The sequence below is a fragment of the Rhinatrema bivittatum genome, chromosome 8 (assembly GCF_901001135.1).
Source record: "Rhinatrema bivittatum chromosome 8, aRhiBiv1.1, whole genome shotgun sequence".
Lineage (NCBI taxonomy): Eukaryota > Metazoa > Chordata > Amphibia > Gymnophiona > Rhinatrematidae > Rhinatrema > Rhinatrema bivittatum.
The window spans coordinates 130,648,040-130,671,825 of record NC_042622.1 but is presented as its reverse complement, the minus strand read 5'-3'; the positions used below and the strand labels follow the sequence as shown (position 1 = coordinate 130,671,825).

The window sequence follows — 23,786 nt, the reverse complement described above, 5'->3', positions numbered from 1 at the left end:
TGTACGAATACAGATCACTCCGGTTTACATGATAACCACAAAATTCGTTAGAGAGCGTTACATATAACAAATAGCAGATAACATATAACAAATAAAATATAAACAGAGAGCAGCATAACTAAGGAGGCATCCCAATATGAACAGAATTTTTAAACTAATATATAAAGCAGAATATATCTTAATATAAACATGATAAATAGTAAACTTAATATGTAGTAAGCAGAACATAACATATCGTATAAATTAACTTTTGGTTCCTTAATTTCTCTTATGTATGTATCTGTGGAAAGCTATGGAGGGTGGGTGGGAAATAAGGTGTGAGCCAATTACGGCGGGATGAGAGGGGGATTAAACAGTCGGAGGATGCTGGATACTATAAAGGCTGGGATCTGGGTTATGAGAAGAATAGCATTAGGAGTCCGGGAAGGCTAAACTAGCCATCTAGCCATGGCGAACATAGCAACTGCTATGAATATCAGTCCGAGAAGATGGTAAAGATGCAGAGCGCCATATAGCCATGGCGAACATAGCAACCGCTATGAATATCAGTCTGTGAAGTAGAACTGCTGTGGATGTCATAAAGATCCTCAAGAGAAGTGGCGATGTAAAGGAACATCCAAAGCCCACTTCAAGTTGTAATGCAGTAATGGATCTTCCAATTTGACGAAGGGACTCCTCAGGTCTTCCACAAGACGTCTGAGATTAAGGTTGTCTCCTGCCCCTGAGTCCAACAGGGCAGGGGTCCGAACCGTAGCTGGCTCTGAGGTCACAGAGACTGTACGAGAGAGCGGAGGAGATAACGCCGAATGGCCCAAGAACAGTCCTCCCGCGGGACTTAGGCCTATCCGTTTCGTGGACGAATGGGGCATGTAGAGACATCCTGGCCGGGCTGACCACAGTACATGCACAGGCTGCGTTTCTTCCAAATTTTTCTCTCCTTTGAGATCAAGTGACCACGACCAAGTTGCATCGGTTCTTCTTTATCAACAGCAGGAATTGCTGGAACCATCCGAGGTGCAGGGTACTGGCCTGTTTCAACCCAGTTAACACCTTAGGCCGGAGTTCCTTCACCTTGTCTCGGAGCCGACAGTCAATCCGAGTAGTTAAGGCTATCAATTCTTCCAGCGAGTCAGGTGTCTGGCGAGCGTCCAGCTCGTCTTTCAAGCGGGTATCCAGGCCTCTGCAGAAGAGAGTCTTGAGACAACTGGGGTCCCAGCAAAGTTCCACTGCAAGAGACTTGAATTTTATGGCAAATTCAGCCAATGATCTGTTGCCTTGCTTCAAGTTCACTAAAGCAAACCCGACAACAGACATATGAGCAGGGTCATCAAAAACGTTTTTAAACAAGTCCATAAATCCTTCTATGTCCTGCAAAATAGGGTCCTTGCATTCCCACAAGGTAGATGCCCACGACAAGGCTCTCCCATCTAAATATGACAGGATGTAGGTAGTCTTAGAGAGGTCTGTGCGAAACAATGAAGGCTGTAAGGTGAAATGTATGCTGCACTGGTTCAAAAAGCCCAACGTCTTCTGGAGTTCTCCGGAGAAGCGAACAGGAGCAGCCAGTGGAACAGCAGTCTTTAAAGTTACCTCCTGTAACTGACCTTCTTGGGTAGAAGCTGTGCCTTGTATCTTCTGTGTGTGAGGCTCATGGAAAGCTGCAGTAAGTTTCTCCAAGGTTTCTTGCTGTTCTGAGATGCGTTGAGCCAGGCCCGGTATAGCCTGCAAAGCGGAGAGGTGTGCCGGGTCCATGGGTTACTGACATCCCATACCTTAAGCTGGATTCCCAGAAGTACTGCTTCTCCAAATCAAAGCCGGATCCACTGGAGTTAGCAATCTTGTTAGAGACTCCGTGAGGAGTTAGCAATCTTGTTAGGATCTGCTATGCTAATGGGAGGGGCAAGCAGATAGTAGTTAGTGATGACTCCTAAGGAAGGAGTTAGCAATCTTGTTAGGCTTTACTCCTCAAGATGGGAGGAGTTAGTAATCTTGTTGAGGATCTGCTAGGGAGTTAGCAATCTTGTTATGAACTAGCTCCTGTAGAAGGAGGAGTTAGCAATCTGTAATGCTTCGGCTCCCGTGGTAGGAGGAGTTAGGAATCTGTTCCAGCGGAGTACTAGAGAGGGCACTCGGCGGTAGAGAAATGTAGATAGGTGGATCCCTGGGCCAATGGCAGATGACAGCGTCCCCAGGAGGATATCCTGAGAAGCACCACCGGCTAGGCTTGGGTATGGAGACAGACACAGATAACTCTTTTATTAGATAGGTTAGTAGAACCACCAGAGGTGGCAGTAGTGAGATGATATGCCCGGCAGGGCTGAAGTCCCTCAGGTACTGGAACGGTGTTCCCAGGGTTGCTGAGCTGTAGAGAGAACTATAGATAGTGAGTAGACAGGGTATGCTGTGTACATAGCCAGAACTGGATGATAAACTTACATAAGGTCTTAAGAAGCTCAGTAGCTGGAAATGGTTAGGCCCTCGAGGAGCGAGTACCAGGTTCCAGGGAAAGCTCTGAGAGAGTGATGGTAACTCACAATTGTCTGTATCTGCGATAGCTTCCAGACAGTAGAGAATCTTCAGAGTGTACAGGAACATGGGCCCCCGAGGAGTGAGTACCGGTTTCTATCTGCAATCTGAAATAGTAACTCACAATTGTCTGTATCTGCGATAGCTTCCAGGCTATAGAGAAAAGAAAGCGAGGCCCCCGAGGAGCAGGTACCTCTGGTAAGTCCAAGGAGGTAGAGTAGCTTGGAGGAATCTCCCCTAGCTAACTCGATTTGTTAACAAATACTGAGACCTTTTATATTGGAAGCGGATGACGTCAATTCAGGGGGATGCCCCCAAGGTTCGCGTCCTTGCTGGTACATACATCGGAGCGCGCGCACGTATGCGCCCTACATCATCAGGAACATGGCGGATCTGCAGCATCGTGCCAGTCCGGAGACACTGGAGGGAGAAGGCAAGGAGACGCCATGGCAGCTAAGCGTCCATCAGACCCAGAGGGAGTCGCCACAGAGGTAAAGAGGGCGGAGTGAGGGCGTCAAGCAGCGATGGATGCAACAGCGATTCTCGCCTGCCGAAAGAAATTATGGAATCGGAGACAGAGTTACTCACAATCAAGCTGGCCTTTGAGGAATGGCATCCTTGGCTGGAAGGTGCACAACACCAGATAGTAGTGTACACCGATCACAAGAACTTGGAGTATCTTAGACATGCTCAACGACTCAATCACTCTCAAGCAAGATGGTCATTCTTTTTTAACAGATTTGATTTCCTCTTGAAATACTGTCAAGGAGAGAAGAACACTAAGGCTGATTCCCTGTCACGATCCTTCTCACCTCAGGATGTGCCTGATGAACCCCGTAATATCATTGACCCCGGGAGAGTGGTTCTTGCAGCCACTCATGTCATACCCGCCGAGAAGACAGTCGTGGCTAGAAATCAGAGGAGGAAACTGTTAAAGTGGGCACACGATTCCCGCCTAGCCGACCATCCTGGACAGAATCACACTTTGGCTATGTTACAGCAGTATTACTGGTGGCCAACCATGAAAAAGGATGTACAAGCTTATGTGGGTTCCTGCGTTATCTGCGCAAAGCAAAAGCCGCCAGCTGGACGTCCGTGGGGTCTGCTACAACCCCTGCCAGTGCCGGATGAACCCTGGACACATAGCAACCGATTTTGTGATAGACTTACCACTCTCCAACGGGAACAATACCATTTGGGTCACCGTTGACCACTTCTCCAAGATGGCACATTTCGTAGCTTTACCAGGATTACCTTCTGCTGTGGAGTTAGCGAAACTCTTCATCAATCATATCTTCCGCCTTCATGGAATGCCTAAGCATATTCTGTCTGACAGAGGAGTACAATTCACTGCCAAATTCTGGAGAGCCTTAAGTGTGAAATTTGATATCTCCTTGGATTTGACCTCCGCTTACCACCCTCAGTCTAATGGTCAGACTGAAAGAATGAACAGAACACTTAAACAGTTTCTACGGTCCTATGTTAACTCAAGACAGAGTGAATGGGCAGAACTGCTGCCTTGGGCAGAATTTTCTATCAATTCACATCCTGCTACATCTACAGGGTCTTCTCCCTTCCAACTCGTCTATGGACGACAACCACTTCCTCCTCTGCCAATTCCTTTATCTGTGGCTTCTCCTGCTGCACAGGCTACTGCAGCAGAGCTATCTCAGCTTTGGAAGCAAACGAAGGACCTGCTCCTCAAAGCAGGACAGAAAGCAAAAAAGATTTACGATGCTCACCATCAAGAGGCACCTTAGTTTCAGCTTGGAGACAAAGTCTCCACAAAGAGTCCACAATATGCCATAAACCCAACATAAAGATAGACAGCTATATTTAGTAGTGCAGCAGCACCACTGAATATCCCTTCAAAGTTAGCTTGATAAGTTTATCCAGCCAACTTTGTAATCCGGCTAGTGACTGAATATTACTCCCTATGCTTTTTGCTGACATTTTCCAGTGCTACCTAATGAAACCACCTCTTCTGTGGAGATAATGCTCTAAGGGAAATTTATTGCCTGTGGTATAACACCATTGCAGCTCTGTTCCTTCCTCTTGCTCTCTTAGAGATAGATTTTAAAAGCCTTACCTTGGTGGGTAAGGAAAACAAAATTAGAAACACAAAAAGTGGCATGGTTTCAGAGGGCAAATATTCTTTGAAGTCATTTTCTTGGCACCCAAGGTCCACTTAGTACTCGTAGTATGGGTTCTAGTGGTCTGTATTTGGTCTCTGGACACTGAGAGGCACTTCTTGTAAATTACTAATTTACCTAATTTCATCTAGAATGTTTTCCTTCCAACAAGCCTTTATTAAGCCAGGTTTCCTTCAGTACGAATGGAGGTGGGGAGTCACAGATGTGTGAAGTGTATAATTAAGGGGGCCACCAGAAGAGCAACTTCCTGGCCTCTGAGCCAGCTCCAGCCCCTGAGATTGCCATAGATTCTGTCTGATACATCCAGAATCTGAAAAGAGTTTCTCAGAATTTATGTATTTAGATGGGTGGCTACCCAGCACAGATGTGCAGGTGCAGTGAATAACTAGGCACCTGTGAGGGCGGCCACCCCGACCATGCCTGGCCGTACCTCAGGAGCACCGGGTGGGGTTGAGATTTGTTCTCCACCCCTCTGCGTGGATAATGACTCCGGCATTGTGCTTCCGGTGCCGCAGGGATCCTGTTCATGGCAGCGCCACTGCTGACTCCGCTTCTCCGGGTTGGTCCAGTGTCAGGAGCGGTGACGTCATTAAAATACACCCCGACGCCAGGCCACGCGATTGATACTGGACAACTAAGGGAGCGAACCAGGTGACTCGCTCTCACTTCCCTTCCTGCTTGCCATGGAGCAAGGTAAGCTGCATGCAGTTACCTTGCTCTCTCTCCATGTGGCAGCCCGGCCAGTTCATTTTCCCCTCCCTTGGCAGCCTCTGCCTCTCCTTCCCCTCTACTCTTCAGGGATTCCCCCATTCATCCTCCCTTGGAGACTCCCTTGGAGCCCTCCTCGTGTACTCATTGCTCTGAGATCTCCCCAACCTCCACCGCTCCCTGCAGGCGTGCCCAGTTACAGAACAGCTTAGATGGCTTGCATCCAGCCCAGAGCCTCCCCTACAATCTGCCTTTAGGCAAGCCACTGTAGAGTCTCTTGCTTCTGCTTCTGCTTTTTCAGGCTCAGCCACAGCTCTCAGCTCTGCAGCCTGAGCTGCAAGTGTTCTCATAGCCCCTTCTCCCACCACATATGTGGCTGCCCCTGGTGTCCCAGCACTAAGGAGCTTACACAACAGCAAGAGCTCATCTCACATTACAACAGAAGCTGCGGCCAGCTCTTCCCCTTAGACCCAACTTCACCTGGGTTCTAGCACTACCCAGCTGCAAGGGGGAGTTCTAAGAATGAGGGATACAGCACTGCCCGTGGCAGTGGCGACCAAGTCCAGGAAAGCCTATTGTAACTTGAGAGACATTAGAAGGAACCTGGGAGGTGCCGGTATAGACAAGAGGGGCCTAGGGGCCACCTCCGGGTTTGGCCACGGATGATCAACGACAGGCCCAGGGTTCGGGGCTTTGATGGATTGATGGCTGGATATGTAGGGAGGGGCTCCAGCGAGGCTTGATGCATGGCGGCCGGGCCGAGACCCCTTCCGGTGTTAGTGATCATGACGCCTGTCCAGGAGCTCACAGGAGCAAGACCCCCACGGTTCCACGTGGGTGGAAAGAGTCAGAGTTATCGGCACCTGCCCAGTGGCAATAGTAGACATTGTTGGCAGGAATCGGTGCCTAAATTAAACTTCCCTGTTAGGGACTTTAATAAATGGCTGCGGCCATTTCATCCAAGTTATGTGTAATGTTTTCTTTGTGTGTTTAATTGGAGGAGTCCAGCGAAACTGGGTGGGGGCGGGGTAGATCCATGGGTATCCGGGCTGCCCGGTTATTAGTTTTATCCCAGGACAAGCAGGATGCTAGTCCTCACATATGGGTGACATCATTGATGGAGCCCTGGTACGGAAAACTTTCTGTCAAAGTTTCTAGAAACTTTTGACTGGCCCTGTGAGGCCACTGAGCATGCCCAGCATGCCATGATATTCTCTGCCACAGGGGTCTCTCTTCAGTCTTCGTTTTTCTGCGCTGCTGTAGGCATCACGGAGCAGGAGCCTTGTGAGCTTTTTCTCACAGTATTTGCTGTCTAAAAAGTCAATTATTTCTCATTCATTTTCTCCCACAAGGGATCTTTTCAATTTCCACCGGCTGGTGAGTGATTGCAGTCTCGTTTTTACTCATTGAGTAAAAGCTTTTTCTCTCAGAATGTTTTCCTCATTTCATCGACGGCTGTCAATTGAAAATGGCTTCCGGATTTCAGAAATGTTCTATCTGTAATCGGACAATGTCCATTACAGACCCACACCTTGAGTGTGTTCTTTGTTTGGGGGACAAACATAATGTCACAACCTGCCCTAAATGTGCAGAGATGACTCCGAAGGGAAGAAAACTTCGTCAAGAAAAGATTGAGCATCTCTTCCATCTCCAGCTTTTGCCTTCTCCCTCAACATCGACAAAATCGACTCCAGCCAGAGTCTCAAAACGAATAATATTGAAAAAAACGCCGTCCAGAGGGGTCGGGAGACCATCCATCGCCAACGACATCGATAGCATCGATGAGGTCAATAGTCGAGCACCGACCGAAACACTGTCATAGACATCGACAGAGCTTCTCTCCCCGGAGGCACCGATCGCTAAGCGGCCAAAACTTCAGGAAACACCACACCGGTGCCTTCACCTCACGAAGAAACACCAATAGTCGTACCTCCACAGGGCTCTGTGAAAGGGGGTATCGACTCCTCCACCGAAACTGGTGCTCTGCCTGCACCAGCTGCTCCGCAGGAATTGTCGGATTTTATCCGGCAAGCCGTGCTCCAGGCCCTTAAGGAGCAGATGCCCATTCTGGCGCCCGCGCCAATGCTGGTGTTTACACCGATGCTGGTTCCAGAACTGATGCTGGTACCACTACCGATGCCGGTGATTCCAACGAAGCCGGTGACTACACCGATGCCGACAATTCCGTCGATGCCAGTGCCTACACCGTTGCCAGCACCACAGCCTAAAGTAATACCAGCACGACCATCGATGCCACCGACGCCATCTTTGATACCGGACCCGATACCATCGATGCCAACGACACCTGGGGACCCAGGGCACCCAGAACTGGCACTATATCAACTCCTAATGAAGAGATTTGATGAGGTAGTCGGAGCTCTTCCTCCTAAGCCCCGGAAAGACCAACCTGTAGGAATAACCCTCGATGACCTGCAACCAGGTCCTTCAGGGCTTCCTCATCCACCTAGATCTTCTCCAATATCCCCTCATCGAGAAGATCCATATGATACTTGGGACGAAGGACACACAGACACTTCACCTGAACACCTCCAGACCCAAGGAAGAAATCTCCACCGGAGGATTTATCCTTCACAAATTTCATCCAGGATATGGCAGACACCATACCCTTCACCTTAGTGACAGAGGAAGATTCGAGACAACAGACGTTGGAGGTTCTCCAATTTGTGGATCCTCCAAAGCAGGTAGTAGCCATACCTGTTCATCAAGACCTCCTGGACCTACAGCATCGACTTTGGGAGCATCCATGCTCAGTGCCTGCTGTAAATAAAAGAATGGACACAACTTATTTGGTGCAGTCTGCTCCTGGTTACCAAAAGACACAGCTTCCACACCAATCGGTGGTGGTAGAATCCGCACAAAAGAAGTCAAAGAGGATAAGGCCACATTCCTCAACTCCCCCAGGAAAAGATCACAGATTCTTGGATTCCTTGGGAAGAAAGGTTTATCAAGGAGCCATGTTAAATTCTAAGATATCTTCTTACCAATTATACATGACTCAATATCAAAGAAATCTGTGGAAACAGATGCAAGAGTTTATACCATCATTGCCACAGCAACATCAAGAAGCAGCCTAGGCAATTATTCACAAAGGACTGGAGGCTGGCAATCACAAGGTCCGTGCTGCCTATGATGGGTTTTAAACAGCATCCAGAGTGGCTGCATCGGGAATAAGTGCAAGACGGGCATGGCTTAAAGCCTTGGACCTCAGGCCTGAAGTCCAAGAAAAATTAGTTGACCTCCCATGTCTTGGCGATAACCTTTTTGGTTCCAAGGTACAAGATGCGATTGCTCAGTTGAAAGACCATACAGAAACCCTGCAACAACTTTCATTAATTCCGCAGGATCCAGCTACACAGTCAACTCGTAGGCCTCAAAAAAAAGAACCTAGAAGGCCCTTCTATTGACAGCGGCGTTATTACCCTCCAACATCAAGGGGAAGATCTTCTAGCCTGCAACAAAGAGCACAGCCCAGACAACCTAGGGTGGCTAGGCCTCAACCTCCGCCACAGACGGGACCGACTGCTGGCTTTTGAGGCTTTTCCCAGAGACCGAAGCCATCTCTCCAATCCTCATCCAGAGCTTCCGGTAGGAGGTCGAGTATCCTCCTTTTACAACCATTGGTTACAAATAACAACAGACCAATGGGTACTTGCAATAATATCTTGAGGTTACCAACTCAATTTCCTCTCAATTCCAAGAGATTCTCCTCCGAGACCTATTTCTCTAAGCGAAAATCACATAATCCAATTACAAGTAGAATTATCTACCCTTCTGAGAGCCAGAGCTGTAGAGCCGGTGCCCCGGGCTCAGCAGGGCAGAGGATTCTATTCCCGTTATTTCCTCATTCCAAAGAAAACAGGAGGCCTACGTCTCATCCTAGACCTCAGAAATCTCAACAAATTTCTGAAGAAAGAAAAGTTCAAGATGGTTTCTCTAGGAACCATGCTTCCACTTCTTCAAACAGAAGATTGGCTTTGTTCTCTGGATCTTCAAGACGCTTACGCTCACATTCCAATATTTCCCCCTCGTCGCAAGTATCTGTGCGTCATGGTAGGCCATCAACATTTCCAGTACAGAGTACTACCATTCGGACTTGCCTCTGCTCCCAGAGTATTCACCAAATGTCTGGCAGTAATAACAGCACACTTACACAAGGAACGTGTCCATGTCTTTCCCTATTTAGATGATTGGCTCATCAGAAGTCAGTCTCAAAAAGGAGCTCTGGCTTCTCTCAGTCAAACAATTACTCTACTTCACTCCATGGGCTTTCTCATCAATTATCAAAAGTCCCATCTCACCTGCTTCAATTCATAGGAGCAGATTTGAACACCATACTTTCCAAAGCTTTTCTACCCGAGGATCGGGCAGACACACTTTCCCTACTGGCAAACTCGATTCACTCAAAGAAACATGCAACAGCTCATCAGTTTCTAACCTTGCTAGGCCACATGGCATCCACAGTTCATTTCACTCCTATGGCAAGGTTAGCCATGAGGGTAACTCAATGGACATTAAGATCACAATGGATCCAAGCCATTCAACCACTGTATTCTCCAATTCAAGTAACCCACCAGCTACGTTCATCTCTACTTCGGTGGGCGAACAAGGACAATTTGTGCAAGGGCCTGCCCTTCCAACAACCTGTCCCACAGATAACTTTTAACTACAGATGCATCTACCTTGGGTTGGGGAGCTCACATAAACAATCTCCAAACCCAGGGTACTTGGACAAAACTCGAAGCAACATTTCAAATCAATTTCCTGGAACTTCAAGCTATACATTATGCTCTGCATGCATTCAAAGACTGCCTTTCACACAAGACTGTTCTGATCCAGACAGACAATACAGTAGCCATGTGGTACATCACCAAACAGGGAGGTACAGGTTCATATTTCCTTTGTCAAGAAGCTGCACAAGTTTGGGACTGGGCCCTGACACACTCAATGTTTCTCCGGGCCACTTATCTGGCAGGCATTCACAACGTAGTGGCAGATTGACTCAGTCGTCAATTCCAACCACACGAATGGTCCCTGGATCCCTTAGTAGCGACCAGGATATTTCAACGTTGGGGACAACCGACAATAGACCTCTTTGCATCACACTTGAATCACAAAGTGGACAAATTCTGCTCTCTGCACAGACAGAATCACCAACTAGCCAAGGATGCCTTTGCTCGCCCTTGGAACTCAGGCCTTCTATACGCGTATCCTCCGATACCGCTCATAACCAAAACTCTAGTGAAGCTACAGCAGGACAAGGGGTCCATGATACTCATAGCCCCATATTGGATCGACAAGTATGGTTTCCCATACTTCTAGACCTCTCGATCAGAGAACCAATTCGCCTGGGTGTAGCTCCCACTCTCATAACTCAGGATCAGGGTCGGTTGCGCCATCCCAACCTTCAATCCCTATCCCTGACAGCATGGATGTTGAAAGCTTGATTTTACAACCAGTCAATCTTTCAACCAATGTAACTCGAGTGCTTATAGCTTCACGTAAACCTTCAACACGAAATAATTATTCTTCCAAATGGAAAATATTTGCCGTGTGGTGCATGCAAAAGAGTATTGACCCTTTCTCCTGCCCCCAACTTCTCTACTAGACTACTTATGCCATCTTTCAAATTCTGGTCTCGAGACATCATCTGTAAGAGTACATTTAAGTGCAATCTCAACTTACCATAACAAGATGGGAGATACACCAATATCTCTACATCCTCTTGTCAGTAGATATATGAGAGGTTTAATTCACCTTAAACCACCAATTCAGCCATCTGTCACAGAATCGGAGCTCAATTTGGACTTAACAAGACTCATGCATTCTCCTTTTGAACCCATGAAATTCCTGTGGTGATAAATTTCTCACATGGAAGACTATCTTCCTTATAGCCATTGCATCGGCTAGAAGAGTTAGTGAGTTACAAGCACTTGTCACATACTCACCCTATACAAAATTCCTACATGACAAAGTGGTTTTCCGTACACATCCAAAATTCCTTCCCAAAGTAGTTACGGAATCCCACTTGAACCAATCTATAGTTTTGCCCACATTCTTTCCAAGGCCTCATTCTCACCAAGGGGAACGGGCCTTACATACCTTGGACTGTAAGCATGCGCTAGCATTTTACTTAGACCGCACTGCAGTCCACAGGAAATCCACTCAACTTTTTGTATCTTATGATCCAAACAAACCGGGAAAAGCAGTGGGTAAACATACTCTATCCAATTGACTAGCAGATTGCATACAGTTTCAACAACAATACTTCACTGTTGCTTCTCTACAAAATGACTCAGCCTCTAGCTTGCTAATCACCCATATGTGAGGACTAGCATCCTGCTTGTTCTGGGATAAAGCAAAATTGCTTACCTTGTAATAGGTGTTATCCCAGGACAGCAGGATGTAGTCCTCACGAAACCCACCCACCACCCTGCGGAGTTGGATCCGATACATTTTATTATTTTATTTTTTGCTAAAGCTTATTGCTACATACGAGACTGAAGAGAGACCCCTGTGGCAGAGCATATCATGGATTGCTGGGCATGCTCAGTGGCCTCACAGGGCCAGTCAAAAGTTTCTAGAAACTTTGACAGAAAGTTTTCCATACCAGGGCTCCATCAATGATGTCACCCATATGTGAGGACTACATCCTGCTGTCCTGGGATAACACCTATTACAAGGTAAGCAATTTTGCTTTATGTCCCATACTTCTGTGAACATCCAGAATGGTTTACGAAAAAACTCATAAATATAATCTCTAAAATGGCACAATTACAATGTCAACTGCACCACAGCCCAAAGGACTCATGCTGTGACAATACATCAGTAATAATATTCTCTAGGCTAGAATGACCTTTGGCTGCCACCTGTTGAGTGGTTCTAACATTATGAGCCAGGCTGACTATATAATAAAGGAAAATTGGAAATCAAATTGGAAATTGTATTTCAGTATCCAGCCTCTTGCTGAACTGGTCTCTGCCCTTATGCAACACCTCTTTTTGCCTTGGCCCATGTCTGTAGCATCTGACTGATATTTACTTGCTTTCACCTTCTTTCGCAAGCTAATGTGTTGTCATGAAACTGCACAAGCCCCATTATTACTAGATTACAATGTCTGTCTCTTGAACTATATTTTTGATCTTTCATTTTCAAATATTCTGCCTTTTCAGGGGGAACAGGGTTTTCAGGGTCCCCCAGGACCAGCTGGACCTTTGGTGAGTTTACAGAAAAATATCAAATACTACTGTTTTGTCTGGAAGAATTTTTGGCCTAATGTGTCAGGCACTAATTAGCGTTCTGTTTTTCTTGTGGAAGGAAAGTTAGATGGCTGGCATGAAATATAAATACAGAAACAGAATCAGACAGCAGACAAGGGCCAGAAGGCCCATCTAGTCTGTCCAATTTAATTGCTGTTGCATTGTCATAGGCCCTGGTTGAACCTCTGTCTTTCCCTTCAGGCCTTCACAACTAAAGACCTTCTGCTTATTTCTTGCCTTATTAAATTATTTTACTGGTTTTGCTATCACCACCTGCATTTGGAGGTCATTCCATGCATCCACTATCCTTTCTGTGAAGAAATAATTTCCAATGTTACTCCTAAGTCTACCTCCTTGGAGCCTTAGATCAAGCTCCCCTTATTCTAGAAATTCTTTTCCACTGAAAACTGTTTGCTACTTATGAATAATTTATACCTTTGAGGTCTCTATCATCTATCATCCTTTCCTCCTTCCTGGTTTCTCCTCTCCTCTAAGGCATGCATATTTAAGTCCTTAAGTCTCATTTAAATCTCCATTTTGGTGACTCTTCTCCGGACCAGCTCCTCTCTTTTTTTATGTCATTTTAGAGTTGGAGGTCTTACTAATGTCCAGTGCAAAGGCAACAACACCTTTTTTTTTTATTGGTCATGCCTTTCCTTATGCATCCCAGCATTCCTCCTGTTCTGGCCATTACCTTGATTCACACTACCTTGAGGTGGTTACATATGATCATCCACAGGTCCCTCTCCTGATTGGTGCACATCAGTATCTCACCCCTTATTGTATACTGCTTCCTTGGATTTCTGAACCCCAGATGCATAATTCTGAACTTATAGCTAGAGATGAGCTTCGTTTTTCTGGCTCGGGTCGGGTTTTGGTTTGGGCGTTTCGTTTTTTGCCAAAATCGAAACTGGAACCCAAACCCGAAACCGGAAAAATGTATAAAATAAAAAATATGAATCAGGAAAAAAACCCACCCCAACCCTTAAATTTTACTTTCTTACACCCCCACCCCCCCCCCACCATCCCGATCCCTTCCCAAGACTTACTAAAAGTCCCTGGTGGTCTAGCGGGGTCCCGCGAGTGATCTCTCCCTCCATGCCGTCGGGCTGTCGGGCCTGCTATTTCTCAAAATGGTGCTGATAGCCTTGCCCTTACGATGTCACAGGGGCTACCGGTGCCATTGGTCAGCCCCTGTCACATGGTAGGAGCATGTAGGAGTAATAAACAAATGCACATCTCTACTTCTTGCATTATATCCTAGCTGCCAAACACTCAATCACTCCTAAGGCTCTCTTAGAATACTCTTCAGTTTGTCTGTTTCTTCGGGGCTGTCCACTTTGTTGCAGATCTTAGTGTCATTAAAAAAAAAACTTCCCTACTAACCCCTCCACGTTTTCACTCATGAAAATAGTGAACAGAACCATTGTCACATTATTCCTGGGCCATTCCTCTGATCATCCTTCTTTCCACTGAGTAAATTCTATTTGCCACTACCTTATGTTTTCTATCAGTTAACCAGTTTATAACCCAAGCAACTACCTTGTGGTCTTCCCTCACGCTGCTACATGAGTCAGTGTCAAAAGTTGTATTGACATCCAAGTACATCAGATCCAGTGCATATTCCTGATCTAATTCTCTGGTCACCCAAAAAAGTTGATCAGATATTTTTTCTTTGACCTGGTCTCCTTTTTGTAAAACCTTGCTGCCTTGGATCCTGTAACCTGCTGCATTCAAGATTGTTTACATATTCTTGCTTTCAAAAGTAATTCCATTGTTACCCACTATGGAGGTCAGACTAACTGGCCTGTAGTTACCACCTTCCCTCCCTATTACCACTATTTTGATGAGGGAAGAATTCTAACATTCTGCAGTCTTCCAGAATTACTGCTGTCTTCAAAAAAAATGGGTTGAATACAACCGTTAGTAAGGTTGCCAGTAGTTCTCTGAGCTACTTTAATATCCTAGGCTGGTGCTTTGTTCCTTTGTAATTTTGCTAGTTCTACGCAGACCCTGTCCTCTGCAAATGGAGTGACATTATCCCTACTACCATCCTTAGTCCTACTAACTATTCGTTGGTCTTTTTGAAGTCCTTTCTTTGCCAAACACTGAATAAAAGTATCTGTTCAGTATTTCAGATTTTCTTTTTGTCACTCTCCCCACATTCCTCCTTTCCATCTCTGTCTTGCAGTCCCAGTTCTGCACTTTTTATTTTCCCTGATAGCCCCTCTTTGTAGCAACACGTATGCTGTTTTATCTGAAAAAAAGTGTTGACTTGATGTGTTAAGCAATCATTTATGTTTATTTTCTCTTGGAGAAGAGCTAGAGGAAGGGAAGTTAGATGGTTGACAACAGTGTGATAAGTCATGCTAGTGAAAACATAGAAATGTGATGGCAGAAAAAGACCATACAACCTCGTCTGACTATCGTCTGACTATCCATAGTAACTACTCATCTCTATAATCCGTACCACACATGCAGAAATCCCCTGTGCTTATCCCATGCTATTTGGTGGTTAGGAATGGGAAAGGGTGCTGGAGGGACTTAATTGGTGATCTTGTATGTTCTTCTACCCATGATAGTGGAGTAGTCAAAGGAAAAAGACAAAAAAAAGACTATCCCGGGTAAGAGAAACCTTACAGTTAGTCACACTGGCTGGTAGCTTGAATGTATCTTTAACAGTGTTGACAGGATGATGAGGTAAACTGGGTGGGCCAGGCAGCCTTTTTCTGCCATCATTTACTATATTACATGTATAGTAAGGGTGTGGAGAGAACTATAGCTCTTATAGGAAGGAGCAAAGAGATGAGGAAAGGGAGTGAGACTACCTTTTTATGATTCTACAGTGCAGCAGGCTGCACAGCTGTACTGATACAGACATAGCATACAATAAACACAAAACAAAAACGCAATAGGCCCATTAGCAGGATGAAGCAGAATCTAGAGCCAAGATGTTGGAATGAGAGAGAGCAAGGACACTTGAGATTAATAGAATATATTGAGGAGAACATGTTCTTCCCTTGTCCAATTTTTTTATTTAAATGCTATTGAATAACAGGTAGGAAGTTCCAGGGAACTACTGTTCCTAAAGCCAGACTTCTCTAATAGAGGATCTTTGTTATTCCTAAATAAAATTTTATACGATAGCAACATTTTAAAAATTCCAATTTAAAAATTTCCATGGCTAAAAATGATAGAAGAAACAAAAATACAAGAATAGAAATAACTTGTAGGCTATGCTATGCACTGCCATGAGGAGGAACTGGGTTTGATTCCCAGATCATGTGTTCTTCAAAAGTGAAATGCTGCAGAGGCAGCATTCACAGCCATTTGGGAAGGATGATTCTGTCACTATGCAACAGCGCTGCCTAGTGACTGGACTTAGGATCTATGTTAGCTAGTTCCCAGGACAAAGACTGTCTTTATGATGGCTTATCTGAGATGTGGGGAGGAGGCGAGATATAAAATAGGGAGTCAAGTACCAGATAGTTATGAATGAAGGCTCCTGGACCATAGCCCAATGGAGGCCAGTTCAAATTAAGCTGTAAACCCAAAGAAGTAGGAGGAACTGCTGAGCCAAAACAAGTTATTACCTGGACAGCAGCTAAAGTTTGAGATGGTTTAGCTTTTCCTTTGGTGAAGCACTCTGGATTAGATCCAACTGCTGAGAAGGCTTTGCTAGCTCTGTGCCACTCTGCACAAGTCACTCAGTTCTTCTCCTGAGGATATCAGGTGACACAGGATGCCAGCAACTTTTGCATATATTAGACCCAAAACTATTCAGGGAATCCAGCACAAGACACTCCTGTGAGCGAGAAGGAAGTGCATTGTTTGCAAGTGCAGGCCCTGTAAGATAAATGCCAGTAATGAGGCATGTTCTGCATAAGCGTATTCTCAAAATGTTCTCGCAAGGAAATGATACATAATATTGCAGTAATCTAACCAGAAGGAGATGCAAGCATTCTTGGCACTGCACTACTTAGGTACAGGCTTGAAGGGAAGTGGTGAATTGAGTTTGCATTGAGCCTTTGATCCAGTCCATCATTAGGACATAGGAAATGTGCAAGGCCTAGAGATTATTACTACTTCTACTTATCACTTCTATGGCACTACTCAACATATTCAATGCTGTACAAGAACACATAAGAGACAGTCCCTTCTTGGTAGAGCTTAGGATCTAATCGAGACAAACATACAGATTAAAATACATTTTGGGAATTTACTTCATTAAGAAAATGGTTAAAATCCAACAAGGCTCTGAGCAGTATAAATAAGGGGTACGATTGAAAAGCAGCCTCAAGAAAGATGGGTTTTTAGACTGGATTTGAATAAGGACAGAGAGGGAGCATGACACACCAACTCAGGAAGTCTATTTCAGGTGTACAGCGCACCAGGGTAGAAAACTTAATGCTGATCAAAACTGTCACAGAGTTTGACAAAATCAGTCATTTGTTTTTCTGGTCCAGTTTTCATTCTCTTTGATAGGCACAAATGTCATTTTCAGGTAGTAGTTTTCTCCTTGGTGGGGAAGTGCAAGGATTTTGTGAGGCATTATTTTTATTTTATTTTAGTTTAAAAACTGAAATAAGATTTTAGACCCACATAAGGAGGGAAAGCTTATTGGGATGATAGAGAAGAGCTTGAGAGTTGTATATTAGCTTCTCTCCTCAATCCTCCATCCAGCCTTTCTACTAGAGGAGCTTTATATTTTTGTGCTGGGTGAGTACTTTCTGACTGGCAGGGTTACTAAAGCATTTGTCCCATATATTAACAAAGTTTATGATAGAAGCTAAATGTTGGTCATGTTTCTTCCTATATTGCACAGGGTGATCCTGGCCTTCCAGGACATGTTGGCACTCAGGGAATCAATGGCTCTCAGGTGAGATTTCTGGGCAGAAAGCATTCGTCTAATGACATGGGGAGCACTGACTTTCACAGTGAGCAGAAAGGGGTAACAGTCATCTGCATAATGTATCTGTTAGTCTGGCGAGGCGAGGCAGTGAAGGACATTTAAACACATGGAGGGAGAGAGAAGAACATGCACATGTAGATGAGGTGGTGAATGCAGGGGTGCATTGAAATTGATCTGTATTAGCGTTTGGAGAGAAAGGTCTGCTGACTGATACAGATATGACAGGAAATGAGCATTTGCTTGTACATATTCTGGATGTTAAGGGGCAGGATTGTCATCTGTCTGCCATTACGGAGGAATGTTTAGTTCATCCTGAAACATAAAGGAGGAGAGAAGAATAATTACTGCAAGACAAATGTTGCAAGACAGTGTCTGCCTGTACAGTTTCCCATCTCTGCTTCTTTTCTCTAAATGTTTTTGCTTTGTTTTTATTTAGGGAGACATGGGCCCTCCAGGTGTGCCAGGCCCTAGGGGCCCCCAAGTACGTTTCCCCATTTACAGCTGTTTATTTTATAATGAAACTTAAACATAAGAATAGTGAGTGTGATATGATTGTAACAAATTCTGTACTCCCCTTTAATTTAGATTGAATGACATCCCACACATTTTACTGTAAGCACCTCACCTTCCCCTGTCTGAATATATTTCATAGTTTTTTCCATGTTTCTTGCAGGGGCCACAAGGTTTGCAGGGAATACGTGGACCTGTAGGGCCTAGGGGACCTCAGGTAATTCTTGTATTTTGTATTCTGTTTATTTAGATGACCAAACAGTAGCTCCTTGCTCTAATGAATAGGCAGCAGCCATATGACTTGTGACAGCAGTGTAAGCAGGCACAAATGGGCAGAATGGGTGGACAAAGTGGCCCCTTTCTGACAACCTCCTCTTTCTGTCTATGTTATGAAGCCCTAACTAGCTTTCAGCAGATAAAAAGAATGGCTTTATGCAGTAAGTATTCTGTTCAGTAAGGGGAAGACTTTAAAAGGCTGATGCGTGTAAATCCAGGTGGATTTACGCGCGTAGGGGGGTTTCACGCACCCGGCCTATTTTCAAAAGGCCTGGCGACGCGCATAAAGCCCCGGGACGCGTGTAAGTTCCAGGGCTTGCAAAAAGGGGCAGGGGTGGCGTGGGGCGGGGCCAGAGGCCTCCAAACAGCTGCTGTGCCGGCCGATTGCGGATTTCGGAGCGGCCTCAGAGGGAACGGGGAAAGCCTGCTGGTCTCCCCGAGGGCTCGGCGTGTGCAAGGTGAACTAGTGTGCACCCCTTTGCGTGCGCCGACCCCTGATTTTATAACATGCGTGCGGCTGCGCACGCATGTTATAAAATCGGGCGTACATTTGTGCGCGCTGGGTAGCGCACAAATGTACACCGCGCATGTACCTTTTAAAATCTGCCCCTAAGTATTGTGCTATCTTAAGCCAGATACTGTGAGATCAAACATAAGGTTAATTTCTCATCCCTCACAGCAGATAAATATTAGCCAGGTAGGTCATTACTTGGCCAAAACTTACTCAGATAAAAAAAGAAGTGACATGGAGGCATTTCGGGGATGGGCATAAATTTAGCCAGATAGCCCCAGTATTTAGCATTACCTGGCTAAGTGTAGACAGATAACTCTGGTCATGGTGCAGAGCAGGTTTGATTTTCAACTTGTCCAGGTATATTCGGTGGGACTTATTTCTCACTGAACATCTTTCCTAAATTTACCCGGGTAAGTTTACCTGGCTGTTGCTCTCAGCAGCTCAGGTACTTGGAAGTCAGAAGCGCAAATGGCAGCTTATCAGAACGGCATGGATGGAGCATGTAGGTGCAAGGCTATCACTGATTGGCTGTTCCCTGTACGTACCCGGATCAGTCCAGACTCCTGGGTTTTGCCCCCCCTCTAGCAGATGGAGACAGAGCAGTTATCAAAACAAACTCCACCTATAAATAGGCTGGTGCCACCTTCAGTCCAGCAGTATTCTTCTGTCTCCAGCAGATGGGAGAGGTGCCAAACCTACAGTCTGGGCTGTGTGCTTAAGTTGATTATCTTGTGTTTAGTTAGTTTAGGGGACTTTTTTGTCTTTTGTTTCTGGATTATTTCAGCTTTATTTAAAAGAATATAAAAGAAAGGAGCTTGTGGCAGTACAGTGGTCATTAGCCTCCCAGGTGGTCGTTAGGTTCTGAGAGAGCCATCCCATGCTGGTCTGAGGCAGCTGCTTCACAGGGTCGAGGGCCCTACTTATCTTCTCAGCAGCTGGGTGTGATACCGGGGAGCCCGGCTCACTCCACCCGAAGGGATCAGCACATTGGACCACTGCCGGGCAAGTTTTATAATTTAAAAAAAAGTTTTGCTTTCGTTTTCTCCCGTACCGGCTCTCTCTCCTTCACTCCCTGTCGCATTTGTTTTGTTGTTTATTCATTGAATTTTCATTGAATTTTCTTTAATTTATTTTGTCTTTATTTTCCTGTCATGACTTGATGCCGCGTTCGTCCGTTTGCCACGTGTGCGAGTCGGTCCGCGCGTGGTTCCCCAGGGAGGGCCTTTGCTCGGCTTGCATCCCGGGGGGAGGGGCTGTCGAGAGCCAAAAAAAATTAAATATATATTAAAATGGCAAAACTAGTTAAATCAAAGTCTGCCCCAGTCCCAATTGGGACGTCTGCTGCAATTCACTCTGAGGCTGATCAGTTTCCGTTCAGCATGGGAATGGGGGACCGTTTTCCAGTCATTCAGGGTTGTGTCTAGTGCAGCGCTGGGGGAGGGGTTTTTACCTCCTCCTCTTTCTCCCCAGCACCTTTACAGCCAGGAACCTTTACAGCCTAATTCCCCTGCAATGGAGGATAGCCTCGAGGGGGCCTCTGACTCCTCCTCTTCCTCTTTTTTTGTCACAATTTGTGTTATTGCTTCATAAAGCTTACAAGGAGAGGAAGTTAGGGAAGCTGCAATCTGGTAAAAAGGTCGTTTTCTCAAGGATCTAAGCCCTCTGCTAAGAAAAGGTCTACCTCTAAGGGAGGTGTGGAGCCTGCTCAGCCTAAGCGTCCCCGTCGGTCAGGGGTTCCCCAGATTACTACGGATACTTCTAATCAGGATTATGATCCAAATGACCTAGACCTACTGCCCAAGCCCCCACAGGGGGTGGATGTAGACCCTGATTTACATCACCAAGGCACAATACATGGGGCGCATGCTGCGGAAGGGGATGACCCTAAGGTGGTGCGCCTCTTTAGAAAGGAGGAGTTGGGTCCCCTTATTCCTTCTATTTTAGCAGAACTGGGCATTGAAGGTCCCCCTTAGGAATCTAAACTGGGTGCTATGGATCTGGTGTTGCTGGGTCTGAGAGGTCCTGCTTCTTCCTTTCCCTTTCATTTCTCGGTTACAGATTTACTCTTCCGGGAATGGGATATCCCGGACCTGCGATTGAAAGTGTGTAAAGCCATGGACAAGCTTTATCCTCTTACAGAGGATGCTTTAGAGCTGCTTTGAGTACCCAAGGGATGCGGTAGTGTGCGCTGTTACCAAGAAGACCACGATCCTGGTTACTGGAGTTACAGCATTCAAGGACCTGCAAGACAGGAATTTGGAGGTGCAACTTAAAAGGATTTTTGAGGTTTCAGCACTGGGAATGCATGTGGCTATTTGCAGCAATTTCGCCTTAAGAGCGGGTCTCCACTGGATTCAGCAGTTGCAAGCTAACGCCGCCTTATCAGATGAAGAGGCGGCCCAGGCAGGTCGTCTGGAAGCTTTGGTGGCGTATAACGCGGATGCACTACATGAACTACTGCACACATCGGCCAGATCCATGGTTTCAGCTGTCTCGGCTCGTAGGCTCCTCTTTTGAGAAACTGGTCGGTGAATGTCTCCCCCAGGTCACAGCTAGAGTCCTTGCCCTTCAAAGACAAACTACTTTTCGGTAAAGACCTGGAAGATATGATCCAATCTCTGGGGAAGAATAAGATTTCTAATTTCTCCCTGCGGTTATGAAACCAAGCGAAGAGCGGTGCAGGATACTTTGCAATGACTTCTGCAACTAGGGGCCATCGTCTCAGTGCCTCCGGAGGCAAGAAGGAAAGGCCGTTTCTCCATTTACTTCATAGTGCCAAAAAAAGAGGGATCCTTTCGGCTCATTCTGGATCTAAAAAAAAAAAGTAAATAGATGTCTCCGGGTCCCCCGGTTTCACATGGAGACGCTCTGGTCAGTCATTGCCTCAGTGCGCAAGGGAGAGTTTCTAGCATCCTTAGACCTCACGGAAGCAGATCTTCATGTAGGCATTCGGTCAGACCAACAGAGGTTTCTTCAGTTTTTGGTACTGGATCAGCATTTTCAGTTTCAGGCTCTGCCCTTCGGTCTAGCCACAGCGCCCAGGACATTCACCAAGGTGATGGTGGTGGTGGCAGCCCTTCTCGACAGGAAAAGGTTGCTGGTGCATCCTAACTTGGATGATTGGCTGATTCGTGCAAAATCGAAAGCACTTGCCCAGGAGGCAATTCAGAGAGTATTTCAGCTCCTGCAATCGCTGGGCTGGGTGGTCAATTTCGCCAAGAGCCGACTGGAGCCCACTCAATCATTGGAGTATTTGGGTGCTCTCTTTGAAACTCAGCAGGGCAGAGTTTTTCTTACCACGGAACACATCTCCAAGCTGCAAGTCCAAGTAAGAGGTTTAATGCTGAAGCACCCACCCAGAGTCAGAGATTATTTACAGTTTCTCGGGTCGATGACTTCAACATTAGAACTTGTACCCTGGGCCTTTGCTTATATAAGGCCTTTACAGTCCGCCTTGCTTTCCCGATGGAACCCAGTCTCCGAGCTTTTTCATCTACCTTTGCTGCTTACAGAGGCAGTGTGATCCAGTCTCGACTGGTGGTTGGTGAAGGACAATTTAGTCCGAGGAGTTCCCCTGGAAGTGCCCGACTGGACAGTGGTCACCACCAATGCCAGTTTCTCTGGTTGGGGGAGTGGTATGCCAAGGGAAATCGGTACAAGGACTTTGGTCTCCCGTCGAATCTCTCTGGTCGATCAATTGACTGGAAACCAGGGCGGTATGGTTGGCACTGCAAGCATTCCATCCTCTCCTCCAGGGCAAGTCGGTCAGAATTCTCTCAGACGATGCTACCATGGTGGTGTACATCAATCGCCAAGGAGGAACCAGAAGTCAACCGGTGGCGATGGAAGCTCAACAATTGATCAGCTGGGCAGAACAAAACTTGGTAAGCATAGCAGCGTCTCACATGTCCGGCGTGGACAACGTGCAGGCAGACTTTATAAGTCGTCACCGTCTTGATCCTGGGGAATGGGAATTGACGGACACTGTTTTTCAACTCATTTGCGACGCATGGGGCATGCCCAGCATGGATCTCATGGCGACGTTTCAGAATGCCAAAGCTCCATGGTTCTGTGCTCGGTGGAGAGAGACGGGAGCAGAAGGAGTAGATACCCTAGTGCTGCCTTGGCCATTGATCGGCAAAGAGCTCAGACGAATAGAGATCCATCCAACGGAGGTCATCCTGGTAGTTCCAGAATGGCCGAGATGTCCCTGGTTCGCGGACCTTCTCAATCTTGCCATGGAAGGCCCGCTGCGGCTTCCAGTTCTCCCAGGCCTGCTGCATCAAGGGCCTGTCTGGAAGAAGTCGATCGCTTCTGTCTAGTGGCATGGCTTTTGAAAGGCTGACGTTAAGTCGCAAAGGCTGTTCTCCGGCTGTAGTAGCCACGCTCCTCCGATCGCGTAAGAATTCTACCAATCTCACGTATGTTAGAGTATGGAAAGTTTTTGAGATTTGATATCTGGACCGAGAGGTCACGCCTGCTCGGTCTTCGGTGTCAGATATTCTGTGTTTTCTACAATCCGGTCTAACGGTTTGTCATATAGTTCCCTCAGAGTGCAAGTGGCGGCGCTTGGTTGTTTGCGTGGATCTGAACAGGGTGTAGCGTTAGCCGCACATCCGGATGTAGTTCGTTTTCTTAAGGGAGCAAAACACTTGCGTCCTTCACTTCGGCATCCCTATCCGTCATGGAGTCTGAATTTAGTCCTCACTGCTCTTTGTTTGGCGCCTTTTGAGCCCTTGAAGAGATCGACTCTAAAAGTTCTTACCTTGAAGGTGATTTTTCTGGTGGCCATTACATCGGCTCTTAGGGTGTCGGAACTCCAGGCACTTTCATGTAGGGAAATCTTTTTGCGGATTTCGGATTCGAGAGTTTCTTAAGGACGGTTCCGTCTTTCTTGCCAAAAGTGGTTT

The 23,786-nt window shown here is 46.2% G+C and overlaps 1 protein-coding gene across 1 annotated transcript in view; it reads left to right on the top strand.

Annotated features, from left to right (window-relative positions):
- The window catches only part of LOC115097527 (collagen alpha-1(I) chain-like), a 251,382-nt gene that overhangs the window by 93,145 nt on the left and 134,451 nt on the right, over positions 1-23,786 (top strand). Inside the window, exons 8-11 of the mRNA XM_029613448.1 lie at positions 12,578-12,622; positions 17,490-17,543; positions 18,013-18,057; positions 18,250-18,303. Coding sequence (XP_029469308.1) covers positions 12,578-12,622; positions 17,490-17,543; positions 18,013-18,057; positions 18,250-18,303 — 198 coding nt within the window. The remainder of the gene's footprint in view (positions 1-12,577; positions 12,623-17,489; positions 17,544-18,012; positions 18,058-18,249; positions 18,304-23,786) is intronic.